Here is a 21,756-nt window from a genome sequence, read left to right on the forward strand (position 1 = left end):
GTGGAAAGTCTCACTTTAAGGTGGAGTCCACGGAAAACAATGTATCTCTATTGGAAGTGTCCTATAATAATATTCTGATCACAGGGATCTCCCTACAGCGCCTCCATAGGTGGAATGCAGCATTACACGTGAATACATTTCCAGCTATGTGACGTGTGCTTTATAAAGCAGAAAACTCCAGAATATCCAAACTTCAGCTGCAGAAACTTTCTCTGATGTTGTGTGAAGCTGCGGGGGACACTATGGCCGGGACTGGCGTCTGTTCCGGGCACAAACTGAGACTGGCATTTACTGCGTTGCTAAATTTTCCTGGTGAATGACAAACGGTGGCGGATTCCCGGCTCTGACGATCTCATAGTCATAAAGGGAATTTAAAGTGAAGGGAAATTGTCTCTCGTACTCGGAGCACCCCCCCCCCCCCCCCCATCCCGGCCTAAACACCTGCGTTATGCTAGAACTGACAGAGATCCACAGGCGACATCTCCACCACCTGAGTTCTATCCATCCCTGGCTCCGGGACTCACCACTTATTGTGGATGGAAGGAGCTGGAACGTTCCCCATCCATCTTACATGGGGATGATCTCACACAGCGCACACAAGTTTATACTGGATACCAAGCAAAAAAAAAAGCAGTTTAAAAAAAAAAGAATTCCAAGGTTTTAGCGATAAAACTGAAATATTAAGTCACATGAAAAAACGTTCCGCCACCATCCATAGTATTACACCAGTACTGTATGACTGATATATAACTGTGTACGCTCCGCCACCATCCATAGTATTACACCAGTATTGTATGACTGATATATAACTGTGTACGCTCCGCCACCATCCATAGTATTACACCAGTACTGTATGACTGATATATAACTGTATACGCTGCCACCATCCATAGTATTACACCAGTACTGTATGACTGATATATAACTGTGTACGCTCCGCCACCATCCATAGTATTACACCAGTACTGTATGACTGATATATAACTGTGTACGCTGCCACCATCCATAGTATTACACCAGTACTGTATGACTGATATATAACTGTGTACGCTCCGCCACCATCCATAGTATTACACCAGTACTGTATGACTGATATATAACTGTGTACGCTGCCACCATCCATAGTATTACACCAGTACTGTATGACTGATATATAACTGTGTACGCTGCCACCATCCATAGTATTACACCAGTACTGTATGACTGATATATAACTGTATGCTGCCACCATCCATAGTATTACACCAGTACTGTATGACTGATATATAACTGTGTACGCTCCGCCACCATCCATAGTATTACACCAGTACTGTATGACTGATATATAACTGTGTACGCTCCGCCACCATCCATAGTATTACACCAGTACTGTATGACTGATATATAACTGTGTACGCTCCACCACCATCCATAGTATTACACCAGTACTGTATGACTGATATATAACTGTATGCTCCGCCACCATCCATAGTATTACACCAGTACTGTATGACTGATATATAACTGTATGCTGCCACCATCCATAGTATTACACCAGTACTGTATGACTGATATATAACTGTACGCTCCGCCACCATCCATAGTATTACACCAGTACTGTATGACTGATATATAACTGTGTACGCTCCGCCACCATCCATAGTATTACACCAGTACTGTATGACTGATATATAACTGTACGCTCCGCCACCATCCATAGTATTACACCAGTACTGTATGACTGATATATAACTGTGTACGCTCCGCCACCATCCATAGTATTACACCAGTACTGTATGACTGATATATAACTGTATGCTGCCACCATCCATAGTATTACACCAGTACTGTATGACTGATATATAACTGTGTACGCCGCCACCATCCATAGTATTACACCAGTACTGTATGACTGATATATAACTGTGTACGCTCCGCCACCATCCATAGTATTACACCAGTACTGTATGACTGATATATAACTGTGTACGCTCCGCCACCATCCATAGTATTACACCAGTACTGTATGACTGATATATAACTGTGTACGCTCCGCCACCATCCATAGTATTACACCAGTACTGTATGACTGATATATAACTGTGTACGCTGCCACCATCCATAGTATTACACCAGTACTGTATGACTGATATATAACTGTGTACGCTCCGCCACCATCCATAGTATTACACCAGTACTGTATGACTGATATATAACTGTGTACGCTCCGCCAACATCCATAGTATTACACCAGTACTGTATGACTGATATATAACTGTACGCTCCGCCACCATCCATAGCATTACACCAGTACTGTATGACTGATATATAACTGTGTACGCTCCGCCACCATCCATAGTATTACACCAGTACTGTATGACTGATATATAACTGTGTACGCTGCCACCATCCATAGTATTACACCAGTACTGTATGACTGATATATAACTGTACGCTCCGCCACCATCCATAGTATTACACCAGTACTGTACGACTGATATATAACTGTGTACGCTCCGCCACCATCCATAGCATTACACCAGTACTGTATGACTGATATATAACTGTATGCTGCCACCATCCATAGTATTACACCAGTACTGTATGACTGATATATAACTGTGTACGCTCCGCCACCATCCATAGCATTACACCAGTACTGTATGACTTGATATATAACTGTACGCTCCGCCACCATCCATAGTATTACACCAGTACTGTATGACTGATATATAACTGTACGCTCCGCCACCATCCATAGTATTACACCAGTACTGTATGACTGATATATAACTGTGTACGCTGCCACCATCCATAGTATTACACCAGTACTGTATGACTGATATATAACTGTGTACGCTGCCACCATCCATAGTATTACACCAGTACTGTATGACTGATATATAACTGTGTACGCTCCGCCACCATCCATAGTATTACACCAGTACTGTATGACTGATATATAACTGTGTACGCTGCCACCATCCATAGCATTACACCAGTACTGTATGACTGATATATAACTGTATGCTGCCGCCATCCATAGTATTACACCAGTATTGTATGACTGATATATAACTGTGTACGCTGCCACCATCCATAGTATTACACCAGTACTGTATGACTGATATATAACTGTATGCTGCCGCCATCCATAGTATTACACCAGTATTGTATGACTGATATATAACTGTGTACGCTCCGCCACCATCCAAAGTATTACACCAGTACTGTATGACTGATATATAACTGTGTACGCTCCACCACCATCCATAGTATTACACCAGTACTGTATGACTGATATATAACTGTGTACGCTGCCACCATCCATAGTATTACACCAGTATTGTATGACTGATATATAACTGTGTACGCTGCCACCATCCATAGTATTACACCAGTATTGTATGACTGATATATAACTGTGTACGCTCCGCCACCATCCATAGTATTACACCAGTACTGTATGACTGATATATAACTGTGTACGCTCCGCCACCATCCATAGTATTACACCAGTACTGTATGACTGATATATAACTGTGTACGCTCCGCCACCATCCATAGTATTACACCAGTACTGTATGACTGATATATAACTGTGTACGCTCCGCCACCATCCATAGTATTACACCAGTACTGTATGACTGATATATAACTGTGTACGCTGCCACCATCCATAGTATTACACCAGTACTGTATGACTGATATATAACTGTGTACGCTCCGCCACCATCCATAGTATTACACCAGTACTGTATGACTGATATATAACTGTGTACGCTCCGCCAACATCCATAGTATTACACCAGTACTGTATGACTGATATATAACTGTACGCTCCGCCACCATCCATAGCATTACACCAGTACTGTATGACTGATATATAACTGTGTACGCTCCGCCACCATCCATAGTATTACACCAGTACTGTATGACTGATATATAACTGTGTACGCTGCCACCATCCATAGTATTACACCAGTACTGTATGACTGATATATAACTGTACGCTCCGCCACCATCCATAGTATTACACCAGTACTGTACGACTGATATATAACTGTGTACGCTCCGCCACCATCCATAGCATTACACCAGTACTGTATGACTGATATATAACTGTATGCTGCCACCATCCATAGTATTACACCAGTACTGTATGACTGATATATAACTGTGTACGCTCCGCCACCATCCATAGCATTACACCAGTACTGTATGACTTGATATATAACTGTACGCTCCGCCACCATCCATAGTATTACACCAGTACTGTATGACTGATATATAACTGTACGCTCCGCCACCATCCATAGTATTACACCAGTACTGTATGACTGATATATAACTGTGTACGCTGCCACCATCCATAGTATTACACCAGTACTGTATGACTGATATATAACTGTGTACGCTGCCACCATCCATAGTATTACACCAGTACTGTATGACTGATATATAACTGTGTACGCTCCACCACCATCCATAGTATTACACCAGTACTGTATGACTGATATATAACTGTGTACGCTGCCACCATCCATAGCATTACACCAGTAACTGTATGACTGATATATAACTGTATGCTGCCGCCATCCATAGTATTACACCAGTATTGTATGACTGATATATAACTGTGTACGCTGCCACCATCCATAGTATTACACCAGTACTGTATGACTGATATATAACTGTATGCTGCCGCCATCCATAGTATTACACCAGTATTGTATGACTGATATATAACTGTGTACGCTCCGCCACCATCCAAAGTATTACACCAGTACTGTATGACTGATATATAACTGTGTACGCTCCACCACCATCCATAGTATTACACCAGTACTGTATGACTGATATATAACTGTGTACGCTGCCACCATCCATAGTATTACACCAGTATTGTATGACTGATATATAACTGTGTACGCTGCCACCATCCATAGTATTACACCAGTATTGTATGACTGATATATAACTGTGTACGCTCCGCCACCATCCATAGTATTACACCAGTACTGTATGACTGATATATAACTGTGTACGCTCCACCACCATCCATAGTATTACACCAGTACTGTATGACTGATATATATATGTGTACGCTGCCACCATCCATAGTATTACACCAGTATTGTATGACTGAAGAATGACTGATATATAACTGTGTACGCTGCCACCATCCATAGCATTACACCAGTACTGTATGACTGATATATAACTGTGTACGCTCCGCCACCATCCATAGTATTACACCAGTACTGTATGACTGATATATAACTGTGTACGCTCCGCCACCATCCATAGTATTACACCAGTACTGTATGACTGATATATAACTGTGTACGCTCCGCCACCATCCATAGCATTACACCAGTACTGTATGACTGATATATAACTGTATGCTGCCACCATCCATAGTATTACACCAGTACTGTATGACTGATATATAACTGTGTACGCTCCGCCACCATCCATAGCATTACACCAGTACTGTATGACTGATATATAACTGTGTACGCTCCGCCACCATCCATAGAATTACACCAGTACTGTATGACTGATATATAACTGTCTACACTCCGCCACCATCCATAGTATTACACCAGTACTGTATGACTGATATATAACTGTGTACGCTCCGCCACCATCCATAGTATTACACCAGTACTGTATGACTGATATATAACTGTACGCTCCGCCACCATCCATAGTATTACACCAGTACTGTATGACTGATATATAACTGTATGCTGCCACCATCCATAGTATTACACCAGTACAGTATGACTGATATATAACTGTGTACGCTCCGCCACCATCCATAGAATTACACCAGTACTGTATGACTGATATATAACTGTATGCTGCCACCATCCATAGTATTACACCAGTACAGTATGACTGATATATAACTGTGTACGCTCCGCCACCATCCATAGTATTACACCAGTACTGAATGGAACAATTAATGTCGTTTTGGATGGATTTATTTTTCATGCACTTTTGTTATGTTCTATTTGTTGTGCTCTTTTAGAGGCTATTATAGACGCACGGTTGTTTGTAGGTCTTTATGCAGGTTTTCCCGTGACATATTATTGCAGGCTAGTACTTAGAATATAGGAAGCTCGCAGGACCAGATGGTGGGTGTCCATGGGAGCCAACAACCTCCTGTGATTTGGCTGGTGACAACATCTATGATGTAGTAAGGCCATAACTAAGGGAAGCAGGAGGGACACGGGGGCTGGGGGGACACGGGGGCTGGGAGGGACACGGGGGCTGGGGGGGACAGGGGGGCGGGGGGGGACAGGGGGGCTGGGGGGACACGGGGGCTGGGGGGGACACGGGGGCTGGGGGGGACACGGGGGCTGGGGGGGACAGGGGGGCTGGGGGGGACACGGGGGCTGGGGGGGACACGGGGGCTGGGGGGGACACGGGGGCTGGGGGGACACGGGTACTGGGAGGGACACGGGGGCTGGGGGGGACAACGGGGGCTGGGGGGGACACGGGGGCTGGGAGGGACACGGGGGCTGGGGGGGACACGGGGGCTCGGGAGGACACGGGTGCTTGGGGGGACACGGGGGCTGGGGGGGACACGGGGGCTGGGGGGGGCACGGGGGCTGGGGGGGACACGGGGGCTGGGAGGGACACGGGTGCTGGGCCGGACACGGGGGCTGGGAGGGATGCGGGAGCTGGGAGGGACACGGGTTCTGGGGGGGACACAGGTGCTGGGGGGGACATGGGGGCTGGGAGGGCACAAAAATAGGACATCTATACATTCTATAAGCACCTGATATAAGACCATGACTCTCCTATGCTTTATACATGTGACCATAGCGTGGATCTGCTGCATGGACCTCGTCTCGGCTTCTATGGGTCGGTACTGTAGACATGTAGCTGTCATTATATATGGAGAAGCTTTCCTTCTGTTTAGGGTGGAGCACATTTCCTCATGGAGGTGCCATATGGATCCACAAGATACAAGGTCCCTGTATGAAGAGATGCGGAATACAAAGAGACTCCCTGGGGTCTCAGAGGAAATGTTCTCAGGATTTTATCACCATCAGGTTATTTGGCACAGGAACATTTCTGAAAAGTTTGTCAGAAAATGTCTAAAAGTTCTTGGATGAGTTTAGGAGCGGTGCCTGACCCATCTGACAAGATGATCTGAAGAGGATTGGTTCTGATGGTTTATGGAGCCACCATTGTGGAGGTATTGTAGGTCAATGCCAGCCCGATCCTCATGGGTGGAGCCACCATTATGGAGGTATTGTAGTTCGGTCCCAGCCTGCTCCTCATGGGTGGAGCCACCATTGTGGATGTATTGTAGTTCGATGCCAGCCCGATCCTCATGGGTGAAGCCACCATTGTGGATGTATTGTAGTTCGATGCCAGCCCGATCCTCATGGGTGGAGCCACCATTGTGGATGTATTGTAGTTTGATGCCAGCCCGATCCTCATGGGTGGAGCCACCATTGTGGATGTATTGTAGGTCAATGACAGCCCATTCCTCATGGGTGGAGCCACCATTGTGGATGTATTGTAGGTCGGGGAATGCCCCGGGGCAGGGGTAGGGCACAATGAGAGCTGTGATACCATGAACCACCACCCAGAGAAGGGTCCTTTAGTGATTTCTGCTCTGATGCCACCTGCCGCTACCTAAAATACAGTCCATGTGTTTTATTCTGGATGATTCTTCTGATTAGGCAGCAAAGAAATAAGAGAAAATAAATAATTTTACGGCGTCGTTTATTTGAAGCCCAAATCGTCTCCTCTCCCGGCTGTATTATTACTGTCCATTATTATATTATTACCGCAAGGAATAGATAAAACAAAGTACTTCCACATCTAATTAAAAGATAGAGGAGATAAGGGCGGTGGGCGAGCAGGAAGGCGAGCGGGTGGCACAACACCGAGCCACGTTATTAAACTCACACAACCCAATATATTAAAGTTTGGAATTATTTTACGTCTTTTGAAGTTTATTAAATAACAGATTATTTGCAGCTCGAGAATCTTCACTAGTGATGAACGAGTACTAAAATGCTCGGGTGCTCGTTACTCGAGACGAAAATCTCCGATACTCGAGTGCTCGTTTCGAGTAACAAACCCCATTGAAGTCAATGGGAAACTCGAGCAACTTGCAGAAATGCGCACAGATGCGGTACACCTTGGTGAGCAAGTCAGCCACATTGGGGTAGGTTTTAAGGAACAGCAGCAACACTAGGTTGAAGAAGTGGACCAGGCATGGTACATGTGTGAGGCTGCCGAGTTGCAGAGCCGCCACCAGGTTCCGCCCCATGTCACACGCAACCAAGCTCACTGCTAATTACACAGGGTAATACAATACACAGGGTAATACAATACACAGGGTAATTAGCAGTGAGCTTGGATATGGCTTCAATAAGACATAAATAAAAAAATGTATAAGCAGTGAAGTTCTATGCAGGTGTACTACAAATCCCAGCAATACAGTGTAGTACAGCAGCACCACCAGCCACAAAATCATATAAGAGTACACTGAGCACTTCTTAGGGGTGTATACAACACCTAATGCCCCCTTTCTGCCAGCAGCCGGTCACCACAGTGTGCTGCTGAAATTGTGGTAGCTGCACTGCAAGTCCCAGCCCTTACAAGGTCTGTTTGTTTGTATTGCTAGTATTCCCTGCCTACTGGAATGCTAATTCCCTCCCTAACGCTCTCCCTGAGAAGCAGCAGCTCTCTCCCTAATCTCTTCCAGCATACATGTGAGCCGAGCCACGGCGACCGAGATTTTTATCTGGCAGGGTCATCTCATCTGGCCAACCAATCGCTGCTATCGACATGGATGGGTCCCACGTCATCGCAGGATGCACCAAAGAGTCTCCTGCATGTTTATTGGCTGAGAAATAGCGCCCAAACTTACAGGAAACGGATGATGAGATTTTCTCGAGTATCGCGAGATGCTCGTCCAAGTAACGAGTACCCTAATACTCGATCAAGTACCAAGCTCAGACCAGCACGTTCGCTCATCACTAATCTTCACTTATTATTCTACAGTTAACGTCAAATAAGAGAGAGGTGGAGGGATGGGCTGTAACCTGGGGGGATTGTTTCTCCTGACCCCCCCAAACCACTTGTACCTTCGGATAGCTGCTTTTATCCAAGATCTGTCCTGCGGTCCGTTTGGCAGGTGATGCAGTTATTGTGCACAAAATGTACTTTTAAACTGGCAGCCCCGTGCCCTATTCCCCTGTGCAATGTTCAGCATGGAGAAAATGTTCTAGAGGCATTCCTAATGATGAAGAGGGTGGGGAGGAGGGACAGAGGGGTGGTGCAAAGTTAGGGCACAGATACTCCCGCAGGGCACAGGGTTGTAAGTGTTAAAAGTTGTTTCTTGGACAATAACCGCATCACCTGCCGAACGGACCGCAGGACAGATCTTGGATTAAAAGCAGCTATCCGAAGGTACAAGGGGGGGAGTCAGATTGTGGGTACAGAGTCACTTTAAACTGGGAGTGCACAGTGAGAGATAGATAGATAGATAGATAGATAGATAGATAGATAGGAGATAGATAGATAGATAGATAGATAGGAGATAGATAGATAGGAGATAGATAGATAGATAGATAGATAGATAGATAGATAGATAGATAGGAGATAGATAGATAGATAGATAGATAGATAGACAGACAGACAGATAGATAGATAGGAGATAGATAGATAGGAGATAGATAGATAGATAGATAGATAGATAGATAGATAGATAGGAGATAGATAGATAGATAGATAGATAGATAGATAGATAGATAGATAGGAGATAGATAGATAGATAGATAGATAGATAGATAGATAGATAGATAGGAGATAGATAGGAGATAGATAGATAGATAGATAGATAGATAGATAGGAGATAGATAGATAGGAGATAGATAGGAGATAGATAGATAGATAGATAGATAGATAGATAGATAGATAGATAGGAGATAGATAGATAGGAGATAGATAGATAGATAGATAGGAGATAGATAGGAGATAGATAGGAGATAGATAGATAGATAGATAGATAGATAGATAGATAGATAGATAGGAGATAGATAGATAGATAGATAGATAGATAGGAGATAGATAGGAGATAGATAGATAGATAGATAGATAGATAGATAGATAGATAGATAGATAGGAGATAGATAGGAGATAGATAGGAGATAGATAGATAGATAGATAGATAGATAGATAGATAGATAGATAGATAGGAGATAGATAGATAGGAGATAGATAGGAGATAGATAGATAGATAGATAGATAGATAGATAGATAGATAGATAGATAGATAGATAGATAGGAGATAGTTAGATAGGAGATAGATAGGAGATAGATAAATTTCCTATAAAAAATATCCAAACCACATGGGGTCTCCTTGCTGCGGATTCTGTGATGTACTTTATGGGTTATTTTCCTTATATTCACAGTTTTATCACATGCAGAATATTTTAAGGGCTGATCCATAAACGTATATTCCTCCATCTGACAAATTACTAGATTAGGTCGTATATTATTCCGCCTAATGATTCCCAGAAATACTAAACGTTCATCAATCAGGGAGTAACCGCAGACTTTAGGACCGGCCCACCTCCTGGCGGCTGACAGTAAACCGTCCTGACACAACGTTACTGATGATATGGAACAATCCGCCATCAGCTACAACAGGTATACAGTGTATATGAGGGCGTGCTGTATGTGTAAGTAAGGAGCAGGATATATCAGCTACAGCAGGTATACAGTGTATATGAGGGCGTGCTGTATCTGTATGTGTAAGGAGCAGGATATATCAGCTACAGCAGGTATACAGTGTATATGAGGGCGTGCTGTATGTGTAAGGAGCAGGATATATCAGCTACAACAGGTATACAGTGTATATGAGGGCGTGCTGTATGTGTAAGGAGCAGGATATATCAGCTACAGCAGGTATACAGTGTATATGAGGGCGTGCTGTATGTGTAAGGAGCAGGATATATCAGCTACAACAGGTATACAGTGTATATGAGGGCGTGCTGTATGTGTAAGTAAGGAGCAGGATATATCAGCTACAACAGGTATACAGTGTATATGAGGGCGTGCTGTATCTGTATGTGTAAGGACCAGGATATATCAGCTACAGCAGGTATACAGTGTATATGAGGGTGTGCTGTATGTGTAAGGAGCAGGATATATCAGCTACAGCAGGTATACAGTGTATATGAGGGCGTGCTGTATGTGTATGTGAAAGGAGCAGGATATATCAGCTACAACAGGTATACAGTGTATATGAGGGCGTGCTGTATCTGTATGTGTAAGTAAGGAGCAGGATATATCAGCTACAACAGGTATACAGTGTATATGAGGGCGTGCTGTATGTGTAAGGAGCAGGATATATCAGCTACAACAGGTATACAGTGTATATGAGGGCGTGCTGTATGTGTAAGGAGCAGGATATATCAGCTACAGCAGGTATACAGTGTATATGAGGGCGTGCTGTATGTGTAAGGAGCAGGATATATCAGCTACAGCAGGTATACAGTGTATATGAGGGCGTGTTGTGTGTATGTGTAAGGAGCAGGATATATCAGCTACAGCAGGTATACAGTGTATATGAGGGCGTGCTGTATCTGTATGTGTAAGGAGCAGGATATATCAGCTACAGCAGGTATACAGTGTATATGAGGGTGTGCTGTATCTGTATGTGTAAGGAGCAGGATATATCAGCTACAACAGGTATACAGTGTATATGAGGGCGTGCTGTATCTGTATGTGTAAGGACCAGGATATATCAGCTACAGCAGGTATACAGTGTATATGAGGGCGTGCTGTATGTGTAAGGAGCAGGATATATCAGCTACAACAGGTATACAGTGTATATGAGGGCGTGCTGTGTGTATGTGTAAGGAGCAGGATATATCAGCTACAACAGGTATACAGTGTATATGAGGGTGTGCTGTGTGTATGTGTAAGGACCAGGATATATCAGCTACAACAGGTATACAGTGTATATGAGGGCGTGCTGTGTGTATGTGTAAGGAGCAGGATATATCAGCTACAGCAGGTATACAGTGTATATGAGGGCGTGCTGTATGTGTAAGGAGCAGGATATATCAGCTACAGCAGGTATACAGTGTATATGAGGGCGTGCTGTATGTGTAAGGAGCAGGATATATCAGCTACAGCAGGTATACAGTGTATATGAGGGCATGCTGTATGTGTAAGGAGCAGGATATATCAGCTACAACAGGTATACAGTGTATATGAGGGCGTGCTGTGTGTATGTGTAAGGAGCAGGATATATCAGCTACAGCAGGTATACAGTGTATATGAGGGCGTGCTGTATGTGTAAGGAGCAGGATATATCAGCTACAGCAGGTATACAGTGTATATGAGGGCGTGCTGTATGTGTAAGGAGCAGGATATATCAGCTACAGCAGGTATACAGTGTATATGAGGGCGTGTTGTGTGTATGTGTAAGGAGCAGGATATATCAGCTACAGCAGGTATACAGTGTATATGAGGGCGTGCTGTATCTGTATGTGTAAGGAGCAGGATATATCAGCTACAGCAGGTATACAGTGTATATGAGGGTGTGCTGTATGTGTATGTGAAAGGAGCAGGATATATCAGCTACAACAGGTATACAGTGTATATGAGGGCGTGCTGTATCTGTATGTGAAAGGAGCAGGATATATCAGCTACAGCAGGTATACAGTGTATATGAGGGCGTGCTGTGTGTATGTGTAAGGAGCAGGATATATCAGCTACAACAGGTATACAGTGTATATGAGGGCGTGCTGTATGTGTAAGGAGCAGGATATATCAGCTACAGCAGGTATACAGTGTATATGAGGGCGTGCTGTATGTGTAAGGAGCAGGATATATCAGCTACAACAGGTATACAGTGTATATGAGGGCGTGCTGTATCTGTATGTGAAAGGAGCAGGATATATCAGCTACAACAGGTATACAGTGTATATGAGGGCGTGCTGTATGTGTATGTGTAAGGAGCAGGATATATCAGCTACAACAGGTATACAATGTATATGAGGGTGTGCTGTATGTGTAAGGAGCAGGATATATCAGCTACAGCAGGTATACAGTGTATATGAGGGCATGCTGTATGTGTAAGGAGCAGGATATATCAGCTACAGCAGGTATACAGTGTATATGAGGGCATGCTGTATGTGTAAGGAGCAGGATATATCAGCTACAACAGGTATACAGTGTATATGAGGGCGTGCTGTATGTGTAAGGAGCAGGATATATCAGCTACAGCAGGTATACAGTGTATACGAGGGCGTGCTGTATCTGTATGTGAAAGGAGCAGGATATATCAGCTACAACAGGTATACAGTGTATATGAGGGCGTGCTGTATGTGTAAGGAGCAGGATATATCAGCTACAACAGGTATACAGTGTATATGAGGGCGTGCTGTGTGTATTTGTAAGGAGCAGGATATATCAGCTACAACAGGTATACAGTGTATATGAGGGCGTGCTGTATGTGTAAGGAGCAGGATATATCAGCTACAACAGGTATACAGTGTATATGAGGGCGTGCTGTGTGTATGTGTAAGGAGCAGGATATATCAGCTACAGCAGGTATACAGTGTATATGAGGGCATGCTGTATGTGTAAGGAGCAGGATATATCAGCTACAGCAGGTATACAGTGTATATGAGGGTGTGCTGTATGTGTAAGGAGCAGGATATATCAGCTACAGCAGGTATACAGTGTATATGAGGGCGTGCTGTATGTGTAAGGAGCAGGATATATCAGCTACAGCAGGTATACAGTGTATATGAGGGCGTGCTGTATGTGTAAGGAGCAGGATATATCAGCTACAGCAGGTATACAGTGTATATGAGGGCGTGCTGTGTGTATGTGTAAGGAGCAGGATATATCAGCTACAACAGGTATACAGTGTATATGAGGGCGTGCTGTATGTGTAAGGAGCAGGATATATCAGCTACAACAGGTATACAGTGTATATGAGGGCGTGCTGTATCTGTATGTGTAAGGAGCAGGATATATCAGCTACAACAGGTATACAGTGTATATGAGGGCGTGCTGTATCTGTATGTGTAAGGAGCAGGATATATCAGCTACAACAGGTATACAGTGTATATGAGGGCATGCTGTATGTGTAAGGAGCAGGATATATCAGCTACAACAGGTATACAGTGTATATGAGGGCGTGCTGTATGTGTAAGGAGCAGGATATATCAGCTACAACAGGTATACAGTGTATATGAGGGCGTGCTGTATGTGTAAGGAGCAGGATATATCAGCTACAACAGGTATACAGTGTATATGAGGGCGTGCTGTATGTGTAAGGAGCAGGATATATCAGCTACAACAGGTATACAGTGTATATGAGGGCGTGCTGTGTCTGTATGTGTAAGGAGCAGGATATATCAGCTACAGCAGGTATACAGTGTATATGAGGGCGTGCTGTGTGTGTAAGGAGCAGGATATATCAGCTACAACAGGTATACAGTGTATATGAGGGCGTGCTGTATGTGTAAGGAGCAGGATATATCAGCTACAACAGGTATACAGTGTATATGAGGGCGTGCTGTGTATATGTGTAAGGAGCAGGATATATCAGCTACAACAGGTATACAGTGTATATGAGGGCGTGCTGTATCTGTATGTGTAAGGAGCAGGATATATCAGCTACAGCAGGTATACAGTGTATATGAGGGCGTGCTGTATGTGTAAGGAGCAGGATATATCAGCTACAGCAGGTATACAGTGTATATGAGGGCGTGCTGTGTGTATCTGTAAGGAGCAGGATATATCAGCTACAGCAGGTATACAGTGTATATGAGGGCGTGCTGTGTGTATCTGTAAGGAGCAGGATATATCAGCTACAGCAGGTATACAGTGTATATGAGGGCGTGCTGTATGTGTAAGGAGCAGGATATATCAGCTACAACAGGTATACAGTGTATATGAGGGCGTGCTGTGTGTATGTGTAAGGAGCAGGATATATCAGCTACAACAGGTATACAGTGTATATGAGGGCGTGCTGTATGTGTATGTGTAAGGAGCAGGATATATCAGCTACAGCAGGTATACAGTGTATATGAGGGCGTGCTGTATCTGTATGTGTAAGGAGCAGGATATATCAGCTACAACAGGTATACAGTGTATATGAGGGCGTGCTGTATCTGTATGTGTAAGGAGCAGGATATATCAGCTACAGCAGGTATACAGTGTATATGAGGGCGTGCTGTATCTGTATGTGTAAGGAGCAGGATATATCAGCTACAACAGGTATACAGTGTATATGAGGGCGTGCTGTATCTGTATGTGTAAGGAGCAGGATATATCAGCTACAACAGGTATACAGTGTATATGAGGGCGTGCTGTATGTGTAAGGAGCAGGATATATCAGCTACAACAGGTATACAGTGTATATGAGGGCGTGCTGTATGTGTAAGGAGCAGGATATATCAGCTACAACAGGTATACAGTGTATATGAGGGCGTGCTGTATCTGTATGTGTAAGGAGCAGGATATATCAGCTACAACAGGTATACAGTGTATATGAGGGTGTGCTGTGTGTATGTGTAAGGAGCAGGATATATCAGCTACAGCAGGTATACAGTGTATATGAGGGCGTGCTGTATCTGTATGTGTAAGGAGCAGGATATATCAGCTACAACAGGTATACAGTGTATATGAGGGCGTGCTGTATGTGTAAGGAGCAGGATATATCAGCTACAACAGGTATACAGTGTATATGAGGGCGTGCTGTATGTGTAAGGAGCAGGATATATCAGCTACAACAGGTATACAGTGTATATGAGGGCGTGCTGTATCTGTATGTGTAAGGAGCAGGATATATCAGCTACAACAGGTATACAGTGTATATGAGGGTGTGCTGTGTGTATGTGTAAGGACCAGGATATATCAGCTACAACAGGTATACAGTGTATATGAGGGCGTGCTGTGTGTATGTGTAAGTAAGGAGAAGCATGTATCAGCTGCCGCCGGTGTGAGGCTAATAGCCATTTGCTTTAAAGGCTTTTTAGCGGCTCGTGTTACCGGCTCGGATAGCGGCGGCGGCAGCGGTGCGCACATCTCTCAGCCGGTGGCTCCAGCGAGTCCCGGGCCGCTGCTCATTAAGCTGTAATGCAGTCAGGATTATTGTAATGTGATTTACCCAACAACCTCTGATTGTTCACAACTTCCTCAGGGATCAGGTTTCATCTCAGGAACGTGACTGCGGCTGAAGCTGGAGACACCACAGGGGGGATACAGGACCCTCACACTGGTATACAGGACCCAAACATTGGGATACAGGACTCTCACACTGGGATACAGGACCCCCACACTGGGATACAGGACCCCCGTACTGGGATACAGGACCCCCACACTGGGATACAGGACCCTCACACTGGGATACAGGACTCTCACATTGGGATACAGGACCCCCGTACTGGGATACAGGACCCCCGTACTGGGATACAGGACCCCCGTACTGGGATACAGGACCCCCGTACTGGGATACAGGACCCCCGTACTGGGATACAGGACCCCCGTACTGGGATACAGGACCCCCGTACTGGGATAAAGGACCCCCGTACTGGGATACAGGACCCCCGTACTGGGATACAGGACCCCCACATTGGGATACAGGACCCCCACATTGGGATACAGGACCCCCACACTGGGATACAGGACCCCCACACTGGGATACAGGACCCCCTCACTGGGATACAGGACCCCCACACTGGGATACAGGACCCCCGCACTGGGATACAGGACCCCCGCACTGGGATAAAGGACCCAAACATTGGGATACAGGACTCTCACATTGGGATACAGGACTCTCACATTGGGATACAGGACCCCCGTACTGGGATACAGGACCCCCGTACTGGGATACAGGACCCCCACATTGGGATACAGGACCCCCACACTGGGATACAGGACCCCCATACTGGGATACAGGACCCCCACATTGGGATACAGGACCCCCACACTGGGATACAGGACCCCCACACTGGGATACAGGACCTCCACACTGGAATACAGGACCCTTACACTGGGATACAGGACCCTTACACTGGGATACAGGACCCTTACACTGGGATACAGGACCCCCACACTGGGATACAGGACCTCCACACTGGAATACAGGACCCTTACACTGGGATACAGGACCCTTACACTGGGATACAGGACCCCCACATTGGGATACAGGACCCCCACATTGGCATACAGGACCCCCACACTGGGATACAGGACCCCCACACTGGGATACAGGACCCCCGCACTGGGATACAGGACCCCCACACTGAGATACAGGACCCCCGCGCTAGGATATAGGGTCCCCGCGCTGGGATACAGGACCCCCACACTAGGATGGGATACAGGACCCCCACACTGGGATACAGGACCCCCACACTAGGATGGGATACAGGACCCCCAAACTGGGATACAGGACCCCCACATTGGGATACAGGACCCCCACATTGGGATACAGGACCCCCACACTGGTATACAGGACCCTCACACTGGGATACAGGACCCCCACATTGGGATACAGGACCCCCACACTGGGATACAGGACCCTCACACTGGGATACAGGACCCCCACACTGGGATACAGGACCCCCTTACTGGGATACAGGATCCCCACATTGGATTACAGGACCCCCACACTGGGATGGGATACAGGACCCCCGCACTGGGATACAGGACCCCCACATTGGATTACAGGACCCCCACACTGGGATGGAATACAGGACCCCCGCACTGGGATACAGGACCCCCACATTGGATTACAGGACCCCCACACTGGGATGGGATACAGGACCCCCGCACTGGGATACAGGACCCCCACACTGGGATTAAGGACCCAAACATTGGGATACAGGACCCCCACACTGGGATACAGGACCCCCGCACTGGGATGCAGGACCCTCACACTGGGATACAGGACCCTCACACTGGGATACAGGACCCCCGCACTGGGATAAAGAACCCAAACATTGGGATACAGGACTCTCACATTGGGATACAGGACCCAAACACTGGGATACAGGACCCAAACACTGGGATACAGGACCCCCACACTGGGATACAGGACCCCCACATTGGGATACAGGACCCCCACACTGGGATACAGGGTCCCCGCGCTGGCATACAGGACCCCCACATTGGATTACAGGACCCTTACACTGGGATACAGGACCCCCACACTGAGATACAGGACCCCCGAGCTAGGATATAGGGTCCCCGCGCTGGGATACAGGACCCCCACACTAGGATGGGATACAGGACCCCCAAACTGGGATACGGGACCCTCACACTGGGATACAGGACCCCCACATTGGGATACAGGACCCCCACACTGGTATACAGGACCCACACACTGGGATACAGGACCCCCACACTGGTATACAGGACCCCCACACTGGTATACAGGACCCCCACACTGGTATATAGGACCCCCGCACTGGTATATAGGACCCCCGCACTGGGATACAGGACCCCCGCACTGGGATACAGGACCCCCGCACTGGGATACAGGACCCCCGCACTGGGATACAGGACCCCCACATTGGATTACAGGACCCCCACACTGGAATACAGGATCCTCACACTGGGATACAGGACCCCCGCACTGGGATGCAGGACCCCTGCCCCCTCATCTGTTGCCCGGCTATGCTGGGGGGAGTAGTCTCATCTGCTGCCCGACACCTCGGCTATGCTGGGGGGAGTAGTCTCATCTGCTGCCCGGCACCTCGGCTATGCTGGGGGGAGTAGTCTCGTCTGCTGCCCGGCACCTCGGCTATGCTGGGGGGAGTAGTCTCATCTGCTGCCCGACACCTCGGCTATGCTGGGGGGAGTAGTCTCATCTGCTGCCCGGCACCTCGGCTATGCTGGGGGGAGTAGTCTCATCTGCTGCCCGGCACCTCGGCTATGCTGGGGGGAGTAGTCTCATCTGCTGCCCGACACCTCGGCTATGCTGGGGGGAATAGTCTCATCTGCTGCCCGGCACCTCGGCTATGCTGGGGGGAGTAGTCTCATCTGCTGCCCGGCACCTCGGCTATGCTGGGGGGAGTAGTCTCATCTGCTGCCCGGCACCTCGGCTATGCTGGGGGGAGTAGTGTCATTTGCTGCCCGGCTATCCACACTCTGCTGGGGGGAGTAGTCTCATCTGCTGCCTGGCTATCCACACTCTGCTGGGGGGAGTAGTCTCATCTGCTGCCTGGCTATCCACACTCTGCTGGGGGGAGTAGTCTCATCTGCTGCCCGGCACCTCGGCTATGCTGGGGGGAGTAGTCTCATCTGCTGCCCGACACCTCGGCTATGCTGGGGGGAGTAGTCTCATCTGCTGCCCGGCTATCCACACTCTGCTGGGTCTCTTCAGTGAGGAAAGAGATCTGGGATACAAGACGCCATAGACTGCACTAAGGCCGGGTTCACACTGGGTGTTTTGCAGTCTGTTTTTTCATCTATTTTTTTGCAAAAATCACATATGTCGACTAAAGGGTAAAAATATCCCAGAAGGGCAAGAGGGCATTGTGGGCAGCGCAGGGCGTGCGCAGACTGGTCCTGACATATCCTCCATGTTCTGCTTGATTACCTGTGTTCGCAGCAGCTGGATCTCGCTTTCCAGCTCTTTGATCTTCTCCTCCCGTTTCTGAAGCTCGGCCTGCGCCTCCTGCCGCGCCGTGAACTCCTCATCAAACTGCAAGAATCAGAGTGGAAAGTCAGAGATTCCCAGAGACTCTGCCCTGAACGTTCTAGGGAAGATTTATATGAGGTCAGAAGAAGAAAGAAGAAGAAGACCGGAGCCGTCACCCCCAAGACACAGGGATTTGTGGGGAAAAAATTTGCTTAGTTTCTTTTCTACATCCTCACTGTTCTTATATATCATACATAATGCAGAATAGAGGGAAAGTGATCACAGAACCTTTTCTCACTCACCAGCCTTTATCTGTGCTCTCCTGAACGAACCTCTATGCCTATTTAGGATAGAAAGTTCACATCTGATCTGGTCATAAATCAGGGGCTGGAGACTGATCCATCAGGAGAGGAAAGAGAGGGGCTGGAGACTGATTCATCTGGAGAGGAGAGAGAGGGGCTGGAGACTGATCTATCAGGAGAGGAGAGAGAGGGGCTGGAGACTGATCCATCAGGAGAAGAGAGAGAGGGGCTGGAGACTGATCCATCAGGAGAGAGAGAGGGGCTGGAGACTGATCCATCAGGAGAGGAGAGAGAGAGGGGGGCTGGAGACTGATCCATCAGGAGAGAGAGAGGGGCTGGAGACTGATCCATCAGGAGAGGAGAGAGAGGGGCTGGAGACTGATCCATCAGGAGAGGAGAGAGAGGGGCTGGAGACTGATCCATCAGGAGAGGAAAGAGAGGGGCTGGAGACTGATCCATCAGGAGAGGAGAGAGAGGGGCTGGAGACTGATCCATCAGGAGAGCAGAGAGAGAAGGGCTGGAGACTGATCCATCAGGAGAGGAGAGCGAGGGGCTGGAGACTGATCCATCAGGAGAGGAGAGAGAGGGGCTGGAGACTGATCCATCAGGAGGAGAGAGAGGGGCTGGAGACTGATCCATCAGGAGAGAGAGAGAGAGAGAGAGGGGCTGGAGACTGATCCATCAGGAGAAGAGAGAGAGAGGGGCTGGAGACTGATCCATCAGGAGAGGAGAGAGAGGGGCTGGAGACTGATCCATCAGGAGGAGAGAGAGGGGCTGGAGACTGATCCATCAGGAGAGGAGAGAGAGGGGCTGGAGACTGATCCATCAGGAGAGGAGAGAGAGGGGCTGGAGACTGATCCATCAGGAGAGGAGAGAGAGGGGCTGGAGACTGATCCATCAGGAGAGGAGAGAGAGGGGCTGGAGACTGATCCATCAGGAGAGGAGAGAGAGGGGCTGGAGACTGATCCATCAGGAGAGGAGAGAGAGGGGCTGGAGACTGATCCATCAGGAGAGGAGAGAGAGGGGCTGGAGACTGATCCATCAGGAGAGAGAGGGGCTGGAGACTGATCCATCAGGAGAGGAGAGAGAGGGGCTGGAGACTGATCCATCAGGAGAGGAGAGAGAGGGGCTGGAGACTGATCCATCAGGAGAGAAGAGAGAGGGCTGGAGACTGATCCATCAGGAGAGGAGAGAGAGGGGGCTGGAGACTGATCCATCAGGAGAGGAGAGAGAGGGGCTGGAGACTGATCCATCAGGAGAGGAGAGAGAGGGGCTGGAGACTGATCCATCAGGAGAGGAGAGAGAGGGGCTGGAGACTGATCCATCAGGAGAGAAGAGAGAGGGGCTGGAGACTGATTCATCTGGAGAGGAGAGAGAGGGGCTGGAGACTGATCCATCAGGAGAGGAGAGAGAGAGGGGCTGGAGACTGATCCATCAGGAGAGGAGAGAGAGGGGCTGGAGACTGATCCATCAGGAGAGGAGAGAGAGGGGCTGGAGACTGATCCATCAGGAGAGGAGAGAGAGGGGCTGGAGACTGATCCATCAGGAGAGGAGAGAGAGGGGCTGGAGACTGATCCATCAGGAGAGGAGAGAGAGGGGCTGGAGACTGATCCATCAGGAGAGGAGAGAGAGGGGCTGGAGACTGATCCATCAGGAGAGGAGAGAGAGGGGCTGGAGACTGATCCATCAGGAGAGGAGAGAGAGGGGCTGGAGACTGATCAATCACACCCCCATCCTCGTGCCCCCCATATGCCCCCTCCTCGTGACCCCCACATTTCCCTTCTTTGTGTCCCCCCCTCCACATGCGCCCTCCATCCC

General features: G+C 47.5%; 1 protein-coding gene across 5 annotated transcripts in view; it reads right to left on the reverse strand.

Annotated features, from left to right (window-relative positions):
- The window catches only part of DIAPH2 (diaphanous related formin 2), a 984,664-nt gene that overhangs the window by 705,912 nt on the left and 256,996 nt on the right, over positions 1-21,756 (reverse strand). For all 5 annotated transcript variants that reach the window (XM_069985741.1, XM_069985740.1, XM_069985739.1 and 2 more), the window contains one exon: positions 19,595-19,699. In XM_069985741.1, coding sequence (XP_069841842.1) covers positions 19,595-19,699 — 105 coding nt within the window. The remainder of the gene's footprint in view (positions 1-19,594; positions 19,700-21,756) is intronic.

This window comes from Dendropsophus ebraccatus, chromosome 10 (genome assembly GCF_027789765.1).
Source record: "Dendropsophus ebraccatus isolate aDenEbr1 chromosome 10, aDenEbr1.pat, whole genome shotgun sequence".
In the NCBI taxonomy this organism is placed as follows: Eukaryota; Metazoa; Chordata; class Amphibia; order Anura; family Hylidae; genus Dendropsophus; species Dendropsophus ebraccatus.